The sequence below is a fragment of the Drosophila sechellia genome, chromosome X, assembly GCF_004382195.2.
Source record: "Drosophila sechellia strain sech25 chromosome X, ASM438219v1, whole genome shotgun sequence".
In the NCBI taxonomy this organism is placed as follows: Eukaryota; Metazoa; Arthropoda; class Insecta; order Diptera; family Drosophilidae; genus Drosophila; species Drosophila sechellia.
The window spans coordinates 13,558,819-13,576,689 of record NC_045954.1 but is presented as its reverse complement, the minus strand read 5'-3'; the positions used below and the strand labels follow the sequence as shown (position 1 = coordinate 13,576,689).

The window sequence follows — 17,871 nt, the reverse complement described above, 5'->3', positions numbered from 1 at the left end:
CCACCTACTATTTAGCGTAGCCAACCACCAAAGTGCAGCAAACATCGATAGTATCGATTAAACACATATTTGCGTGCCACCTCTAGTTTGCGAGCGTATTAAAGTTAAAAAAAAAACGAAAACAAATCGGAAAAAGACGGAAGTGAGTGCTTTGTGCTGCCGCCGGTGATGTGCTGAAATCGCTTCGCCAAAATAGCCCAATTTCCCAAGCGAGACACCGATTGCAAATCAAAGTAACGCCACGGAGTGCAGCAAAAAAAAAAAAAACAAAAACAATAGCAACTGCAAACATGGCACTGAAAAAAGTGAAGGGTAACTTTTTCGAGCGTATGTTTGATAAAAACCTCACCGATTTGGTGCGCGGCATTAGGAACAACAAGGATAATGAGGTAAGCGTGCCCAGGACTTGCAGCCCCGCCTCCACCGCCCCCCCAACTGCCACGCCCCCCAAAGCGGCCCAGCTGTGCGTCCAATTAGAACTCGCTAATTGGCTGACAAATTTCGTTTGCATTAAGGGAATCTTATTAGAGTTTTGTGTGCTTGCATGTGTGCGTGTGTGGGTGAAAGTGGCTGTGTGTGTGTGTTTCAGTGTTTTGGCATCTGCCAACAGTGCAAAAGGAAAAGCAGGAAAAGCTTGAAAAGAACCACAAAGCCGAACGCAGAAACTCCTAACGCACAAAATTAATTAGCAAGTGGCTTTTATCAAATATTTACCCACGGTAATTCCCCCGCCCATGGTCTTTTTATTTGGTCCTTATCAGAATGCTTGGCAGGATCGGCTAACGGTACTTGAGTATTCACACGGAGAGAAAATATCGTGTAATTTGCAAAAATTAAATTGTATTTTCAATTGCTTCGATTGTTAGTAATTGCAAATATTAATGCAATCAAAGTAATAATAAATAAATGGCTAAAAAATTAGTTTCCATTCAGTTATGGTTGGCATATCGTGCAATAAGAACAATTGAGCAATAAGAATATATGCAAGAATAACTAAGTTTGTCTACGTAAACAAAAAATAAGTGGCTCTTGATTGAATTCGATTTCTATAACTTGCACTGCGCATTTCGATTGTTATTTTTGCTCTTGTGTGGTCCACTCTAAGCGCTGATTTACAAATGTGCTTAAATTAATAGCATTCATTCGTTTTAGCAAGATAAAAGAATCCATTAATTATTTAATATTGTGCAGTTTTAATTTCAAATAAATGTTACTCAGCAGTTGGCGTAGTTTCCCTGTAACTTTTCAAGTAAACAACTTATGGCTATCACATTTCCATTTTGTACAGCACAAATGAAGAGTAAACAATCAATCGTATATTTTCATTCGGTTTTATCAGCAATTGCATCGGAATTAAAAAAATAATACAACAACACTATTGTTTTACCCGCCACTGTATAATTTGGAATTTGTGTTTACTTTATTTTGGTTCTGTTGCTGTGGGCATACAACTGATAGCCCCACGACGATTCTCAGATATGTTTGTTGTTTTACTATGTGCTGCCATTGCACATTTCGCATTTCGCATTTTCACATACTATATTTAGAATATAAACATATTGATTGACAATAACTTTCACCGCAGGCCAAATACATATCGACGTGCATCGAGGAGATCAAACAGGAGCTGCGACAGGACAATATCAGTGTCAAGTGCAATGCAGTGGCCAAGTTGACCTACGTAAGTTGATATACATCCCTAATCCCTAAACAAAAGACGTACCACAGATGATTAACTCACAATTTGCGCACAATGATGAAGGACTATTAGAACCTATAGGGGTTTTTGAAAAAGCTAATTAGACAATCGCAAATGGCCTGTTCAAAAATAAGCTGATTAGACGCACCGACAGCCCAAAGAGGATTCAGAATTCTCCCCCACCCAAGACGACGGCTTAGCATTAGAATCAGCAGTGCAGATGATTGCGTGTGCATGGATGTGCACCGGATTCTGGTGGCAGCCATTCAAAGTCGACCAAGTGCACGGCTGCACTTGATGCAAATTGCCTGGGCCGGGCGGTGTATATGGGGTCCTTGTAGGCGAGTGCGACAATAAGGACTAAAACAGCAACAGCCGTTAAGCTAACAACTGAATCGGCGGAAACAAGGCGAACGAGGAGCAACCTTTGCCCACGCCCACACCACTAACAAGCGATCCAAAAGATGCCATCAAAAGTGGGCACAGTTGTGTTGGCAATAATAGCACTGCTATCCTGCAAATCCCAAATCAAACTGAAATCTAGTACATAAGCTAAATAGTTTTTATCATCTGTATATGCGCATAATTTTAGTTAGATTGCTAAGTCTAGGTAACTAGCGACTTACCCTCGAGTGTAAGGTGCAGCTAAGGAGATTTTAATGCTAACGAGAGTCCTTGGGCCTATCCTGTGCACATATTTCGCAGGCACACATTTGCACACAATCAGCAGAAAATGTTAATATTTATTGATTCGATTTCGCTTGCGACAGATACAAATGCTGGGCTACGACATCTCCTGGGCGGGCTTCAACATCATCGAGGTGATGAGCTCATCCAGATTCACCTGCAAGCGAATTGGCTACCTGGCGGCCAGCCAATGTTTCCATCCGGACAGCGAGGTAAACACATTACTTAATGCTTTAAACAAAGCACTCAATTTTGATTTATATTTTTCGCAGCTGCTCATGCTGACCACGAATATGATACGCAAGGATCTCAACTCGCAGAACCAATACGATGCGGGTGTGGCGCTCAGTGGACTGAGCTGCTTTATATCGCCCGATCTGTCCCGCGACTTGGCCAATGATATTATGACACTGGTATGGATATTCTAACGCTGGTATCATATGTGCACATCGATTGATTTTGTACCATTCGCAACTAATCCGCAGATGAGCTCAACAAAACCGTATCTGCGCATGAAAGCCGTCCTTATGATGTATAAAGTATTTCTACGCTATCCCGAGGCATTGAGACCTGCATTTCCCAAACTCAAAGAGAAACTGGAGGATCCTGATCCAGGTTTAGCCAGCATACCACATACATTATTCTGCAGCTATTTCTTCCATGCAATCCATGTATCTAATGCACTGCTATTCTGGTTTTACAGGTGTTCAATCAGCTGCCGTGAATGTAATATGTGAACTAGCACGTAAGAACCCCAAAAACTACCTGCCCCTGGCGCCGATCTTCTTCAAGCTAATGACCACGTCGACCAACAACTGGATGCTGATCAAGATCATCAAGCTGGTGAGTGCGGATCCACTGATCACTGGCCACCAAATAGATTCACAATGATTACTTTACTTTGAATTTTAAGTTCTGTTTTAAGTACGTATCTGTTCATCTTTTGATTTTCGTTTGTTCGTTTGTGGACAAACGGCGATTTTGTTTTAGCTGTATACTATGTATGTATATACCATACGTATGTATACTCTTTATATATGACAATTCAATTTTTGTCTAACAAAAAGTTAATTAACACTACAACTACTCCTCCCCCTCTCCTCCCTCTGCTCCCGCTCCAAACGAACCAACAAAAAATAATTAATAATGTATACAAACCACTCCAAAACAAATACTAATGAAAACTGAAAAACTGAATGAAATGCCAAATGAAAATCGAATGAATTTTAGTTCGCGAGCCTCACGACAATTGAACCGGCGCTGGGACGCAAATTGACTCAGCCCCTAATTGAAATTATTTCCAGGTTTTTATCGGCGCGCTTTTCTTTAATCAGACCAACGAAAAATCCAATCCAGAAAACTTAATTAAAAACCAGCACGCGCTTTGATTTACTCTAAAGCATTTTACTATTTACAATTTAGTTATTGAACAATCCATTATTGTTTCGTTGGTATATATTTTCGTATCCTAATTGTTTAAATGGAATCAACACACAGACATTGTTGTATTCTTTAGTAATTATTTCCATGTCTTATTTTGATTTAATCAGGGCGAAATCGTATACTAACTTGAACGATTTTGCTCGGATTTATCTACATCACATAATTCACAGCCACTCCTTCACGAACCCAAAAAAAAAAAAAAAAAACATGAGCGTCGTAATTGATTATTATAAATGTATTGAAATTACCCGAATTGACAATGCAATTTCAATGACACACAACTTTTGTACACCCATGTTGATGCACATGATGTTCCATGTTCCCCAAAATGAACAAAGTTTATCGAACTAGTTATTAATTTATATAAAAATATGACAGTACGTTTCCAATATTTGGAACCATCTATGTCTATAAGCTTTGCTTCATATGATCACATCCTCAATTCACACCGAGTCGTTATCCTTTGGCTTCATTGTGTTGAAAACTGCTTAATTCGCTTGATTCAAAATAAGAACAAACTTCAAACGATGAACTATACCAACTATTATTTCGCTATCACAAAAAAAAAAGAAGATACATGTACAACCAATACCCTGAGATACAAAAAAATATATAGACATATCATCAAGAGATCCGATCCGAATGGAAAAGAACCAGGAAACTCACAGCCACAGCCAGTTTAAGAGAAAGTTAAATTACTTCTTAGAGTGTTCCAGTTTACCTTTTTCTTAACCACTTAATTTTTAGTTTCGTTTTCGGTTTTAGATTTAGTTTTAGTTCTAGTTCTAGTTTTATTTGTGGATAAGGACGTTGATGATTTCGATTGTATGTAATTTATAATTTCTTGCTTGTTTCTTTTTCTCTTTGCATTTGCAGTTTGGCGCTTTAACCCCCTTAGAACCCCGGCTAGGAAAGAAATTAATAGAACCACTCACAAATCTAATTCATAGGCAAGTCTTAAAATCATTGCAAAACAAACAAACAAACAAAACAAAAATACAAATACAAATCAACTGAACTGAACTTAACTGAAAATGTGAAATACGATACGATTTCCAAAAAATGTGTGGAAAACGATTGCAACATAGCAAGGCGAAAGCAAAAAATTCGAAATCGCTAAGTGACCGATTAATGGTCGATATCAATTGATCGATAATTGAAGCTGCTCGATGATTGTGCGTCTGAAAGTTATACATTCGTTATTATCATTTAACTGTACAAATCTTCTAGCTTCTTATGTCCGTTACCTCTCTCTCTCTCTCTTTCTCTCTCCCACTCGCTCAACTTATGACTGTCGCCATCCTGCTTAAATTTGTATTTGTTTCTATAATTTCGTCGTTTGCCTATCGATATTTTGCTTATCGAGCACACTCATTGAGAGCCAAAGTTCTAATCTAGTCAAATCGGAAGAAGCGAAAGAGAAACAAATGATCGAGCCGTTGCAGTTGTTGTTGTTGCTGTTGTTAGTTTTTCTTTTTGGTTGCCTTTGCTGCTGCGTTGCTTCGCAATGTTGTGTTTCCCCAATGTCTATCGCAATAATCGCTAATTGTTATCGCTACCACAATATATATGCTATCGATATTGCTACCGTTGTTGTTGCCATTGCTAATTGCTATTTGCTATTTGCTATTGTTGTAGTGCAATGTTTGTCGCTTTACCGCTGCTTACTCGTAATATAAGTTCCTACTTTTTTTCTCAAACAAAACAAATCACACAAAAAAAAAATTATCAAAACTAACCGAAACACCTACAAAAAATGAAAACAAAACAAAAAACGAACCAAAAACCAAACCCAACTCACTCAACAGCACCTCGGCGATGAGTCTCCTGTACGAGTGCATCAACACGGTGATCGCGGTGCTCATCAGCATCAGCAGCGGCATGCCCAACCACAGTGCCTCCATCCAGCTCTGCGTGCAGAAGCTGCGCATCCTCATCGAGGACTCGGACCAGAACTGTGAGTATAACTCGGTTTTCCCAAACGGTTTCTAAAAACACGCTTTTTAGAACCGTTTCAGTATAGGAAATTTATTTTGCTGTTTATTTGGTTACTAGATTCTAGTTACTAGATTTATGTGGGAAACAGTATAGTATTGCAAGAAGCTAACGATTACATTTCCAAATTCCCATTCAGTGAAATATCTTGGACTGTTGGCCATGTCGAAAATCCTGAAGACGCACCCGAAGAGTGTGCAGGCGCACAAGGATCTCATACTCGCCTGCCTGGACGACAAGGATGAATCGATACGTCTGCGCGCCCTGGACCTGCTCTACGGCATGGTCTCGAAGAAGAACCTTATGGAGATTGTTAAGCGATTGCTGGGCCACATGGAACGGGCAGAGGGTTCCGCCTATCGGGACGAATTGCTCTACAAGGTGATCGAGATATGCGCGCAGAGTTCGTATCTGTATGTGACCAACTTCGAGTGGTATCTAACTGTGCTCGTCGAGCTCATCCAACTCGAGGCCGGCTCGCGGCACGGTCGCCTCATTGCAGAGCAACTCCTTGACGTGACCATTCGAGTGCCTGTGGTCCGGCAATTTGCCGTCAACGAGATGACCAATCTGCTGGACACGTTCACCGTTTCGGCGCAAAGTAACTCCATGTACGAGGTGCTCTACGCCGCCGCCTGGATCGTTGGTGAGTTTGCTGGCGAGCTGGAGGATGCCGAGAAGACGCTCAACATTCTGCTCCGCCCGAGGCTACTGCCCGGTCACATCCAGGGTGTCTATGTGCAGAACGTGATCAAGTTGTTCGCCCGCCTGGCCACCACGTGTTTGGAGCTTCAGGATCTGCCTGGTTTAGTGACAGTAAGTGCTCCCCCTATACATACTTTCAAATGATCTCTTCTGAGAATGCCCATTATCATTTGTAGCTCTGCGACCATGTGCTTGATAAGCTTCAGCACTTCAATGGTTCCAGCGACATTGAGGTGCAAGAGCGAGCCAACTCCGCTTGCATGCTGATCGAGATGCTGCGCAACCAGCTGTCCACGTCGACCGATGCCATGGCCATGGACACGACGACGGAGGGCGGCATTCCGCCGCTGGCCATTGAGATTGTCCAGGAGATGACGCTGCTGTTCACAGGCGAGCTGATTCCGGTGGCGCCCAAGGCGCAACGGAAGGTGCCCCTGCCAGATGGCCTCGATCTGGATGAGTGGATTAATGCACCGCCTCCGGAAGATGCGGCAAGCAGTTCGTCCTCGGAGCACGACAAGGATGAGCTATTTGTTAGTGCCACGCAGGCAGGAACGGCAGCTGATGGCGGCGGAAAGCGGCGACAGAGTCTGCAGCTCACGCCCGAGCAACTGGAGCGGCAGCGAATGGCTCGTCTCATTGAGCAGTCGAACAATCCTCACTACCTCAAGTCCACGCCCACGGCGAGTGGTGCCTCGAATGCGGATCAGTATGACAATATTGATGACATACCCATTACGGAGCTGCCACTGGACATGGAGGGCGTGGCCGCTCTGCGCGTGGGCAGTAAGTTATGCGCAGTGATTATACAATCATCTATATTTTACATTATATGTTTCTGTAGTCACCAAGCGGTCGGATAAGTACCTCCAGGAACAGCAGGCGGCGCAGGGCAGCAAGGATGGCAAGAAGAAGCATAAAAAGGGTAAAAAGAGCAAAAAGGCCAAGAATAAAGTGGCGTACAACAGCAGCTCCGAATCGGAAGGAGGTAAGCCGGAGTTAAACATGTTGTGTCCCATTACAATGACATAACTTCGACATTTTGCAGAACCGAAACCCTTGCACATTGTGAACACCACACTGGACATGCCCGAAGGTGTCTCCATGTCGGACAGCGAGGACAAGGATGGCAAATACGATCCAAATGATCCGCATCGAGCCCTGGACATTGAATTGGACATGTAATCAAAGAGCTGAGAGCTTCGCACAATTAAAAAAGGCTAAATGTATTTTTTAAATCTCCTTACAGTACGGAGTTCGAGGCGACCGCGGCGAGGTCAGCGTCCAAAAAGTCAGCGGCGGACAAAGAGAATCTCAAGACGCCGGCGGAGTCGGCCGGCGGTGGTAACGCCGCCAAGAAGGATAGGAAAAAGGACAAGGATAAGGACAAGGAGAGGAAGGTGAAACGGGAGCATCGGGAGAGCAAGCGGGAACGCAAGGAGGCTGCTGTACAGCCGGTGATCGATCTCATTGACGCCGACACGCCCACACCCAGTCCCAGCCACACTTCCGCCCCCAGCAACAATAGCAACGACAACAACAACACTTCAACTGTCCTTCCAGATGCGCCCAAGCATCACAAAAAGAAGAAGAACAAGGAGAAGTCGACGGATGAAGAGCCTGATGCACTGGCCACCGCCACCGGGAGCAACATCATCGATGTGGGCGTGGTGGAGACATCCGAGGTGGCGTCCAAGGCGCACAAGAAGAAGCATAAAAAGGAGAAGTCACATCGCAAGGAGAAGAAGAAGGCTTCCGAATCTGCATCAGCATCAGCATCCGTATCCGCCATCGTTTCGATCGGCGACTACGAACAGCCACTGGGAATCTCAACGCCCAGCAAAGAGATTTTGTAATTGCTAAGCTCCAAGTTCCACTATTATAATTAATCATTATTACGATTGTTTTTTGTGTCGATTCATTATTACGCGTTTATTCGGAAATTTGTGAGAGGCGAAGCTAGCTTCAGAATCTCTCCATTTTCGTTAAGTTGAAACAATTGCCTCCTAAGAGAATGAAGAAAAACTAAACAAATTATCGCTGCGATATAAAAACAAACAAAACCAACATTGAACAAATTGATATGCTAAAAAATAAATCAACATAAACCGTATATGCATACATATATAAATAATTATAAATATATAGGAGTGTAATTTTAAAATGTAAAATGCCGCCAGTCTGCCAATTGCGGCTTAAAACATGAAGAGAAAGCTGCAAAGAATCGGAAATGAATATGAGAAAGAGATCAACTGGCAATCAGAATGCCATGCGATGCAGATCGATTCCTGGATACTATCTATTTTTGATGAATTTGTAGCCTAGAGCATGCGATTCCACTAATAAACAAAAAACACACCCACAAACACAGACAATTATATAGCTATAGTTATATAAAATGGAATTTTATAATGAATCCCACACAGAGAATAGAACAAACTACATGGATTGTAAAAACAAATTATATATGTATACATGTGAAACCGTATGAATCAAATATAAAGTACTGCTATACACCATAATTACTAAAAAAAAACAAAAACTGATACAGAAAAGGAACAGAAGCTAAGTGAAATTATACATACATACATGCATATTATATACAAACAAACACCCACACAAGCCCACATACAAATATATAAACGTTAAATAAATGAAAAGTACAATACAGTTGCAATTATTGTTTAATTTGGCTACAGAAAATCAATTTGTTGTTGTTGATACCGACCAAATAGAATTTCTTGAGGTTTTTAATATATAATTTATTTATTTATTAAATTGAAGTTGGAATGAACTTATAATAAAAATAAAAAAAGGTCGCTTCAAAAAATAAATAGAAAATGGGTAACACAAATAAAGACAAAATCGTAAAATCTTTTTTCAAAAATAATTTGCCCTTTGACTTAGGATTATTTTTCAACAACACTTTTAGAAATAAATCACTAAATACAATTATCATATGTTTTTGGACTTCAATTTTCGTTTGTTTATTTTGAAGTTCGTAACATCGTTAATTTATTATGTTAAAAAAAAGAAGAACAGAAATCAAAAATTCAAAATTAGACTTACAACTGATTAAACTAGACCTATTTTAAATTAAACCTTTCAAGGCTTTAACTCAATAACTTTTATATAACTACAAAATATCAAAATATCGAACAGGAACAAACAAAAATCCAATGCATGTACAGAGAATGTAATGATTCGTTCAAAGCAGCTGGTACTTTCCCAGATCGGCATCCCTGCCGTTCATCAAATACGCGTTGATGGCAATCTGGCTGAGCACCTGCACACCACATTTGTGGAGATACTCCATGTCCTGGGGAGACAACGGCGCCTTCTTCACATCGACAAAACAATGGCTGGCACTTTTGGCCACAGGATCTTTGGAGAACGGAGTCGTGGGCTCCAGGATGCAGGCGCCGCCGGCACGCAGCACATTCCTGATGGGCGCACCGCTCCTCTCGTTCATGCTGAGTATAACCCGGTGATCGGAGAAGGCGCCGCCGCCGCACGCACTCAACTCCGTGCGCCAACGATGGACGGCGGCAGCGATGGGCTCCTCCTCCGGTGCCAGGGTGGGCAAGTTAATGGCCTTCGGGTTGCCCCATTCGTACAGCGTTTCGTCTAGAAAGCCGCCACGCGCATGAGACTGATCGATGTACTGGATATTGAGTATCCATTTCCCGGCCGCAATGCAGGCCAGCATCTTCTCGCCGCGATTCGGACGCTCGCACAGCAGATGGGTGCAGCTATCGTCATAGTTCACCAGATTCTCGCACACTTTCCCGCCCAGTTGGGTGATCCGTGCGATTAGTTCCGCCCGCTTTTCGTCATCATCACCGCACGAGATGCTGAAGCACGGTATGCCAGCATGCTGCATCTTGGGTGAACCGCCAGAGGATCTTCTTTTTGCCGCATTGAACTCCGCCGGATCGCGCCAGTCGACCATGTCCTCGGTGCCCAGGGCAAAGCCCTCGGACTCGAAGGGCTGCACATACTGCACCTCGCTCTCGCCGCAATCCATGTCGTTGTCGTGGCTGCGCTTCAGGCTGTTCCTTCGCGATTCGCAGTCCCTTAGGTAGTCGGTAATCTGCTTGACATCTGGCGCCACTGCGGGAACATCTGGGCCCATTACGGGAACGGCCGACTCCTCGAAGCTAATCTTGTCAAAGTTAATGGTGCTCTGACCTTCCTCGCTTAACGTTGGTCCATCTGATCGCCGTGGCGGCGCTGCTTCGATTGGACTCTGTGTGTTCGGTACGAAGGGTGATTGCGTTCCGCTGCGTGGTGATCCCATGGACACCCTGAGAGGCGTCTTTTTGCCTGGCGATAGCTTCGGGGGTTTCGGTGATCTATTAAAGTTGAGTTTGGTGGCCTGCGTCGTCCTGGTTGGCGGCTTCTTCTTTACCGTCGATGGCGATTCCGATAGCGCTGGCACCTTAGCATCACTTTCTTCATATTCGATGCCCAGAGTTTCGCATGTGATCCGCATCACGCGCTGCCTGATGACGGCCAACGGTGTGTCTGGTTTGATTTTCTGGATGGGCAGGCGCCAGCGCCGCTCAAAATCATCGGCCATCCGCTGCTGGAACTCGGGAGTGAGGCAAAAATCTGGGATTCCCGGTGTGGGTCGTTGATGCTTGCGACTGACGGGCGTGCAGGCCTGTCGCCGAATGCGTTCCAATTCCGGCGTTTGGTTCTCGCGCATTTCACGGATAATCTCGCGCACACAATCCTTGCCCTCCTCTGTATCCAGGCGTTGAACGAATTGCTCTAGGAAGTCCAGATTGTACTGCGGGGCACCCACCTGGCTAAGTGGCGTGCATGGAGAGTCGGGAGAAGATGTGGAGCTGCTGCCACGATGACGAGCACTGCCTCCTGGTATTCCAGCTAGCTCGGAAACTCTCTTGTTGCGCAGGGGCGTGAGTTCAGGAGCTCCTGGACTGTCAGCAGTAACTGGAGTGACAGATCCCGCCGGTTGGTTCTCGGCCTCCTCCATGGTTAGATCTGGTTGAGCCACCAATGTGGACTCATTCGGTCTTCTTGGTGTTCGAGTATTGCTGTCCCGCAAGCGCGGCGATATGGGGAAGTCCTCGGGACTCTTGCCCACCAAATATCCGACAAAGGGCAGCTTTTGACCAGAGCGGGCGCACTGCACCAGCCAATCGGATGTAACCACGGGATAGTTCCATTTGATGGCACCTTCGTACTTGGAGCCCTCGGCACTGGGACACACCAGCAGCGGTTTCTCCTTCTTGATGAATGTCTTATTGACGGAGGCGCCAAGTAGTTCTGCTGTCGCATTAATAAAGTCCCGCTCCAATCCTGCATAAATGGACACGACAATAGTCATTCCCTTGAGCGGCTGACGCAGTGCGGTAGCCGGCACATGTTTGTGGTAATATTCGATGGGCAGCAGTTGATTCTTTTTCATGCAGCTTTCCAGGAACAGTTCGGTGACCACATGGCAGGCCCTGACGGGTAGTTGCTTCACGTCGAAGGCTACCTCAAAGCTGACAATGGCGAAATCCACTTCATCGGAGAAACTCGATGGAACCAATAAGCCTTGGGCAGCTTCGCACTCGGTCAGCATTTGGTTGAAGAACTCCTCATTGAAGCACTCCTTGTGCACATAAACAGAGACACCGGCGAAGTAGTCCAGCTTATCGAAATCAATGGATAGAGTGCTGGCACTGAGGTCCGGCAATGGCAGACCGGCAGCGGGAGGTTTTGGATTGGCAATCGAGACTCGCTGGCGTATATCCATTTGGGTGGAACTTGCCGCTGGTTGAAGGAGACTGACATCTGCCGGTGGCAGTTGTGCCACTGCTCCTTGATCCTGTGAGTACTGATCCAGCAGCGTATGATCCGGCTCCTCGTGCTCCTGTTCCTGCACGGGATCCGGTTCCTGATCGAAAAGCTTCTTCTTGATGGGCAATGTTGGTTGCTTAAAGCTGTGGTTCATGGAGCGCAGGGTTCGCTTGCTAGCAGGGGAGGCAACGTCTGGTTCTCGATTCTGTGGCATCGACACACGATGCACCAACTCACTGACCACGCGACCAGCTCGAATGCTCTCCAGCAGCCAATCTAGGCGCACCACATGAACCGAACCCATGAGACCATCGTGCTGCCACTGCCGGTATTCGGCGTCATCCAGTTGGCCCACAATGATGTGTGAGATGCCCTCATTGGCCTCATCATAGCGGGTCGCTCCGCCCGTATTCAGCACTCTGTTTAGCTTCTCACGCTCCTCTGAGCGGAAGCCACTCAAATACACACAGCAGCCATCCAGAAAGGCCCCCGCCTTTTTCGCCTGACGCGGTTCAATTTCGGCCAGCACCTGCTGGTAGTTTCGGCCACTGCTAGTGGCCTGCTTGAGCAGCTGCTTGGCGGGCGAGCTGCTGCCCACACTGCTGACGGATTCGTTGACGGTACTAAGATCGCTGCACATGCGACGCGAGCCGGAGACGAAGCTGATACGTGAGAGATCCGAGAGGTGTGTTTGATCTGCACCGGGAGCTGCGCCCGGACGAGTGGTCTTGGTGGGTGTGGACGACGTCTTGCCAGGCCGCACCTCATAGTCCTTTGTGGGCAGAGCGTAGCCGCGATTGCAACTATCGAAGATCCATTCCGGCAGCAAGACATCCTTCTTGTAGCGTATGGCCGCCTTATACTTCTCGGTGTCCGTTTTTGTTTGCTCGGTGATGACGATGTCCACCACCTGGGAGCGGAAGGCGCGATGATAGATGCCTCCATTGTCGTTGACCAGCCGCATAACTTGATCCTTGCGCGCCACATCCAATCCACTGCACGTGATGTTCGCCCCAAAGAAGATGGGCAGGCGATACTTATCGAAATCAGGATCCGTGGCCATGATGCTCTCGCGCTGGCTGCGACGGCTCTGATCCCAGACGTACTGCACCCAGTCGACGTGCATCACGGGTACTCCGTTCAGCGTTGCCTGCTCGTACTTGCTGGACTTTATGGTGTTCGATATGAGGTGGGTGGTGCGATGCCCGAAGCTCTGAAAGTATACGCCGCCCATCCAGTTTATGAGCCTGCTCAATTCCTCTTTCTTCTGTGGCGTTATGCCCGTGGCCGAGACCTGGAGATCCCGCATGGCCGTGGTGTAGATGGCACTGCTACCCTCGGGAATGGGTTCATTGCGCCGCAGGCAGGTAATCAGGCACGGTGGCCCCAGAATTAGTGCTCGCGTCTGCTGCAATTGCTCGAAGAATTCGCCCTCGAACTGGGTCAGCACAAAGACGTCCTTCTTGGTCAGGTTGCCGGCTGCGATCAGGGGATATCCCTCGCTTGGCTTTATTTGCCGGATCTGTGTTTCCGCCAACTGTTGGCCCAGTAGCTCCCGCGACGCCTCGAATTGCTGCAGTGTGTCGGCCTCCTGGGCGCCACCATCGCTCGGCTTCAGATTGTTCACGAAGTACGCGCAGATGGTCTCGTCCATGCTTATGCTTATGCTCATGATGGCGGTTGCGAGTGTGTTATCTGCTCCGTAATGGGCTGCAAAATTGCGGAGATTTTCGCACTGCACTTTTTTTTGCGTGCGCTATTTTGGCGCCGTTTGTTGTTGCTTTAAATCCGTTGGCAACGCTGGCTTGTGATTCGTTGGCAACTACGAGTTGTGGTATGTGGCAACGCCGACGGTGAATTAAAAAATAATATATATGGGTAATTATAATTATTCATTTCTAAGGTGTAGAGATTTTATTTTTACTATTTCTTAAATATATAAAATATTTTGAAAAAGTTATTTGTCTGTTTTGGTTTAAGTAATCGATATATTTCATTTGAAATCGTTGACCAAGCGAAATATCGATATAAGCGTTGTCGACAGCAGCTCAGCCCTAAAAGGAAGAAAGAAGAAAGGAAATCAGAAGTAATCCAGACATTGACCAACTCGGACTAGTCCTAGTCTTGTGGTTAAAGGATCCTACACTTGAAGGCAACCACAGCTTTCGCAGGGCGCGTACACACACACAGCGGCCATTTTCCGCCGAACAAGTGAAATGCCAACATGCCATTGTATGTGTGGTGGTGACCAACTGATATAGAATTCTAGACCAAAGCAAAGCGCAGAGAAAACGTAGGCCAAAAGCTATATTGGATCGGTGTCACAGTTTTCCATAGCGCACCGACCTGTCAAATGGGAAACTTTGTGAGCAGACAGAACGCGGCGGTGGAGGAGGCCGATCCGAGCACGAACAATGCCTACAAGTATCCACCGAGAATGGGTAACTTCTTTGGCACCCACTTCATCATGGGCGGCGAGCGCTTCGACACGCCCCAACCGGAATCGTACTTGTTTGGCGAGAATGCGGATCTCAATTTCCTGGGCAATCGGCCCACAGCCTTTCCGTATCCCCCGCCGCAGGCCAATGAGCCCACGAAGACGCTGAAGAGTCTGGTCAACATTCGCAAGGAGTCGGTGCGTTTCGTCAAGACGATGAACGACAAGAAGCTGGGCGGTGTACTCGAGAAGCCCAAGATGAAGGAAATTGATCGGGATTTGGATCTGGACAAGGAAAAGTCCAACGTCACCATCGAGGATGTGGATGGAAATGTGCTCTGCTCGATGGGTTTGGGTGGCGGTGATGCCGATATGACGCCCCCACCACCGCCCTGCTCTTACAACATCGAGTTTACCTTTGACTCGGACGCCAAGTGCGCCATTACCATTTACTATTTCTGCTCGGAGGATGTCAGTCCCAGCGGCGTGACGCTGGTGCCGCGCGAGGGTCTCACCTCGGAGACGTACCACTACGAGAAGGGCATCAATCAGTGTTTCTCGCAGCCGAGCCATGTCTTCAATCCACAGCAGATGCCCGAGGATGAGCTGGGCTATAGTCCCGGCCGAGAACAGTATCCGGTGGCCATTCACTGTGTGGTGGAGGAGGGCAGCGACGAGTGTCGCCAATCGCACACCACCATCTGTGTGATCGATCATCATCCGGAAAACGGCAGCTATGTGCTGCGTGCCCTGAAGCAAAAGATCTTTGTGGATGGCTTGTGCTACCTGCTGCAGGAGATCTATGGCATCGAGAACAAGGCCGTGAACAAAACGTCTCTGGACGAGGAGATCGACGATCATGGCAGCGAGTGTGTCATTTGCATGAGTGAGACGAGGGATACGCTCATCCTGCCCTGCCGCCATCTCTGTTTGTGCAATTCATGTGCGGATTCGCTGCGTTACCAGGCCAACAACTGTCCTATTTGCCGCGCTCCGTTTCGGGCGTTGCTTCAGATCCGTGCTGTCCAGAAGGGAATCAGCACGCACGTTCTGCACCAGAACACGCCCACATCGGCGGCCGGGGAGCCGGCGCCAGTCGATGTTCCACCAGGCTATATTCCAGTCTCACTAATTGAGGCACTCAACGGACCGCCACAGTATGTGGCCAGGGCTAGGTGAGCTATGGAATGAATTAACCGAAAAAACGTATGTATCTGATGCCTTTCTTCCAATTTCAGGAACAGCGAACACGACATCACGGATTCAGCTGCCACCGTGGCCGCTTCGACAATGACCAGTGCTGACATCAAGGCCACATCGCCGATCAAGTCCAGCAGCCAGCGCCGACCGAAGATCAAAAAGAACGCTTCGACGTGCACGTCGACCAGTGAGGTGGGCACAATTACCAATCAATCGGGCGGCGGCAATGGGTCATCCACACACTCTGTGGAGATTGAAAGCGATCCGAAGAAGTCCAGCACGGCCACCTGTACTTCGCCAACTTTGGGGGCATCCACTTCGCCGGACCCGAAACTGGACAAGCTGCAAATTGTCAACGAACGAAAGTATCCCAGATCCACAGCTGGTTCCGGTGGCGATGGCTCCGCGGGGACTGATGACGATGTGGACAGTGAGAACGAGAAGCTATCGCCTCTGCTATCACCCGGCAGCAAGAGCAAGAACGTGTCTAGCAAATCGCTGAAGCAGGTGGTGGCTTGCCTGGAAGCGGATGATGATGTCGATAATAAGAGCAGCATTGGTGATGGACCGACCGAGGAGTCCAGCCTGAAGAAGGTTTCATCGCTGAAGCGCTCCAAACCGAGGCCAGAACTTAGCGGAAGCGGTGCACCCTCACCCGCCGAGGTCACGGCCGAGGATTCGGATTATTACACGCCGGAGGATACTCAGAACTCGATATTAAGTCCATTGTGCCCCACGGAGCGAGCCAAAAGCGGTGATCCCCTTGGCGCCGGCAGCCTTGGCAATGGTGTTCTCAGCGTGGGCAGGAGCGCAGGATCAGTGGGCGGACAAGGTGGAGGGGGACCCGTCGTTGTTGGTTTCAGTAGTGCAGTTAAGAAGAACCTGCACAAAAAGTCCACATCGGTGGGCAACATGGTGGGCTCCGGATCGGTGACAACGGTTGTGGACTTGAAGTCCAACAACGTGAGCTCCCTGCCAGGTGGGTGCTAATGGTTCGGTTTCACATTGTCACATGATTAAAACATATATCTTCCTGCCATCCAGACATGTTGGACAGCCCAATCAGCGGCAATTCGGCCTCGACGCGCAGCTCCAGTGATAGCTACTCCTCCAGTTCGTCAACCAAGCAGCTGCTCAGCTCCAATCCGACCACTACGGCGGCCAATATTATCGTGGATGACAAGACAGCTCTGCAGAATGCCGTCAATGTTTAGAGCCGGTCTCAGTTGAATTTCTCAGAATTCGTTTTCTCGTTTTAGCTTTGCGTTTAAACTATTTATTCGTAGTTCACCTAGATTTAGTTAAATCAATGATGCTTCCCCGCCCGCAGGAACAAATATTTTATATTATTGGTAATAATATTGATGATGGTGATGACGATGATGATGATGATGATGATGATGATGATGATGATGATAGTGATGATGATGATAATAAGGTTAAGGATGGAGCGGAGGAGAAGCAAGGAATAAGGACACCAGGACGCAACACTTAACCAGTATACAGTACAGTACATACACACACAAACACCACAGACGCGAAAAGACACACGTCCCACGTGCATGTGTATGTAGTTTAATCTAGCATAATGGCTTGGGTATATAACTAAACTAAATCCAATAAACAACGGCGGCTAGGGCGCTGCATTCCACAGTATAAATCGAGCTAAATTAATTACACATATTAATGGGCGGTGCGGTATATATATTACTCCTTGAATATCAAGAGTAGCTTGTGAATAGACCTCAATATTAGCAAGAATGAAGTAATTTGGCAACAAATATATTAATCTAAAGCAATTAAATACATTGGGCAGTAAGCAGTAACAAAATAATACGAAATTGTGGTCTTAAAACAATAAATCAAATACATTTCTATATTAAATAGTTAA

At 46.5% G+C, this 17,871-nt stretch overlaps 3 protein-coding genes across 4 annotated transcripts; 2 read left to right on the top strand and 1 right to left on the bottom strand.

Annotated features, from left to right (window-relative positions):
* The first annotated feature begins 90 nt into the window (after nucleotides 1–90).
* On the top strand, nucleotides 91–8,626 carry LOC6618447 (AP-3 complex subunit delta). Of its 2 annotated transcripts, none has more exons than XM_032725521.1 (13): nucleotides 91–389; nucleotides 1,586–1,681; nucleotides 2,470–2,598; nucleotides 2,659–2,799; nucleotides 2,872–3,001; nucleotides 3,090–3,229; nucleotides 3,617–3,690; nucleotides 5,638–5,786; nucleotides 5,964–6,640; nucleotides 6,706–7,315; nucleotides 7,374–7,517; nucleotides 7,578–7,710; nucleotides 7,779–8,626. In XM_032725521.1, the coding sequence occupies exons 1-13, from the start codon at nucleotides 291–293 to the stop codon at nucleotides 8,383–8,385; spliced, it is 3,129 nt and encodes a 1,042-aa protein (XP_032581412.1). In that variant the 5' UTR covers nucleotides 91–290; the 3' UTR covers nucleotides 8,386–8,626. The 2 variants fall into 2 exon arrangements, with proteins under 2 accessions (XP_032581412.1, XP_032581411.1); XM_032725520.1 differs by lacking the exon at nucleotides 3,617–3,690 and adding an exon at nucleotides 4,706–4,779 and having other exon boundaries at nucleotides 92–389.
* An 863-nt stretch (nucleotides 8,627–9,489) lies between these two features.
* LOC6618448 (DNA topoisomerase 2-binding protein 1-A) lies at nucleotides 9,490–14,128 on the bottom strand. The gene has a single exon (XM_002042682.2). The coding sequence runs from the start codon at nucleotides 14,013–14,015 to the stop codon at nucleotides 9,738–9,740; it is 4,278 nt and encodes a 1,425-aa protein (XP_002042718.2). The 5' UTR covers nucleotides 14,016–14,128; the 3' UTR covers nucleotides 9,490–9,737.
* Nucleotides 14,129–14,392: 264 nt separating this feature from the next.
* LOC116802111 (E3 ubiquitin-protein ligase MGRN1) lies at nucleotides 14,393–17,640 on the top strand. Its single transcript, XM_032725291.1, has 3 exons — nucleotides 14,393–15,955; nucleotides 16,019–16,959; nucleotides 17,025–17,640. Exons 1-3 carry the CDS (start codon nucleotides 14,697–14,699, stop codon nucleotides 17,192–17,194), a joined length of 2,370 nt encoding a protein of 789 aa, XP_032581182.1. The 5' UTR covers nucleotides 14,393–14,696; the 3' UTR covers nucleotides 17,195–17,640.
* The last annotated feature ends 231 nt before the right edge of the window (nucleotides 17,641–17,871 follow it).

What these genes read in the sequence shown, in the direction of transcription:
- LOC6618447 (XM_032725521.1), top strand. Translation starts at nt 291, where the DNA reads ATGGCACTGAAAAAAGTGAAGGGTAACTTTTTCGAGCGTATGTTTGAT. An exon ending in CCAATGATATTATGACACTG is followed by an intron (nt 2,800 to 2,871) that starts GTATGGATATTC and finishes ACTAATCCGCAG; the next exon opens with ATGAGCTCAACAAAACCGTA. An exon ending in TGATCAAGATCATCAAGCTG is followed by an intron (nt 3,230 to 3,616) that starts GTGAGTGCGGAT and finishes AATGAATTTTAG; the next exon opens with TTCGCGAGCCTCACGACAAT.
- LOC6618448 (XM_002042682.2), bottom strand. Translation starts at nt 14,015, where the DNA reads ATGAGCATAAGCATAAGCATGGACGAGACCATCTGCGCGTACTTCGTG.
- LOC116802111 (XM_032725291.1), top strand. Translation starts at nt 14,697, where the DNA reads ATGGGAAACTTTGTGAGCAGACAGAACGCGGCGGTGGAGGAGGCCGAT. An exon ending in CAGTATGTGGCCAGGGCTAG is followed by an intron (nt 15,956 to 16,018) that starts GTGAGCTATGGA and finishes TTCCAATTTCAG; the next exon opens with GAACAGCGAACACGACATCA. An exon ending in CAACGTGAGCTCCCTGCCAG is followed by an intron (nt 16,960 to 17,024) that starts GTGGGTGCTAAT and finishes CCTGCCATCCAG; the next exon opens with ACATGTTGGACAGCCCAATC.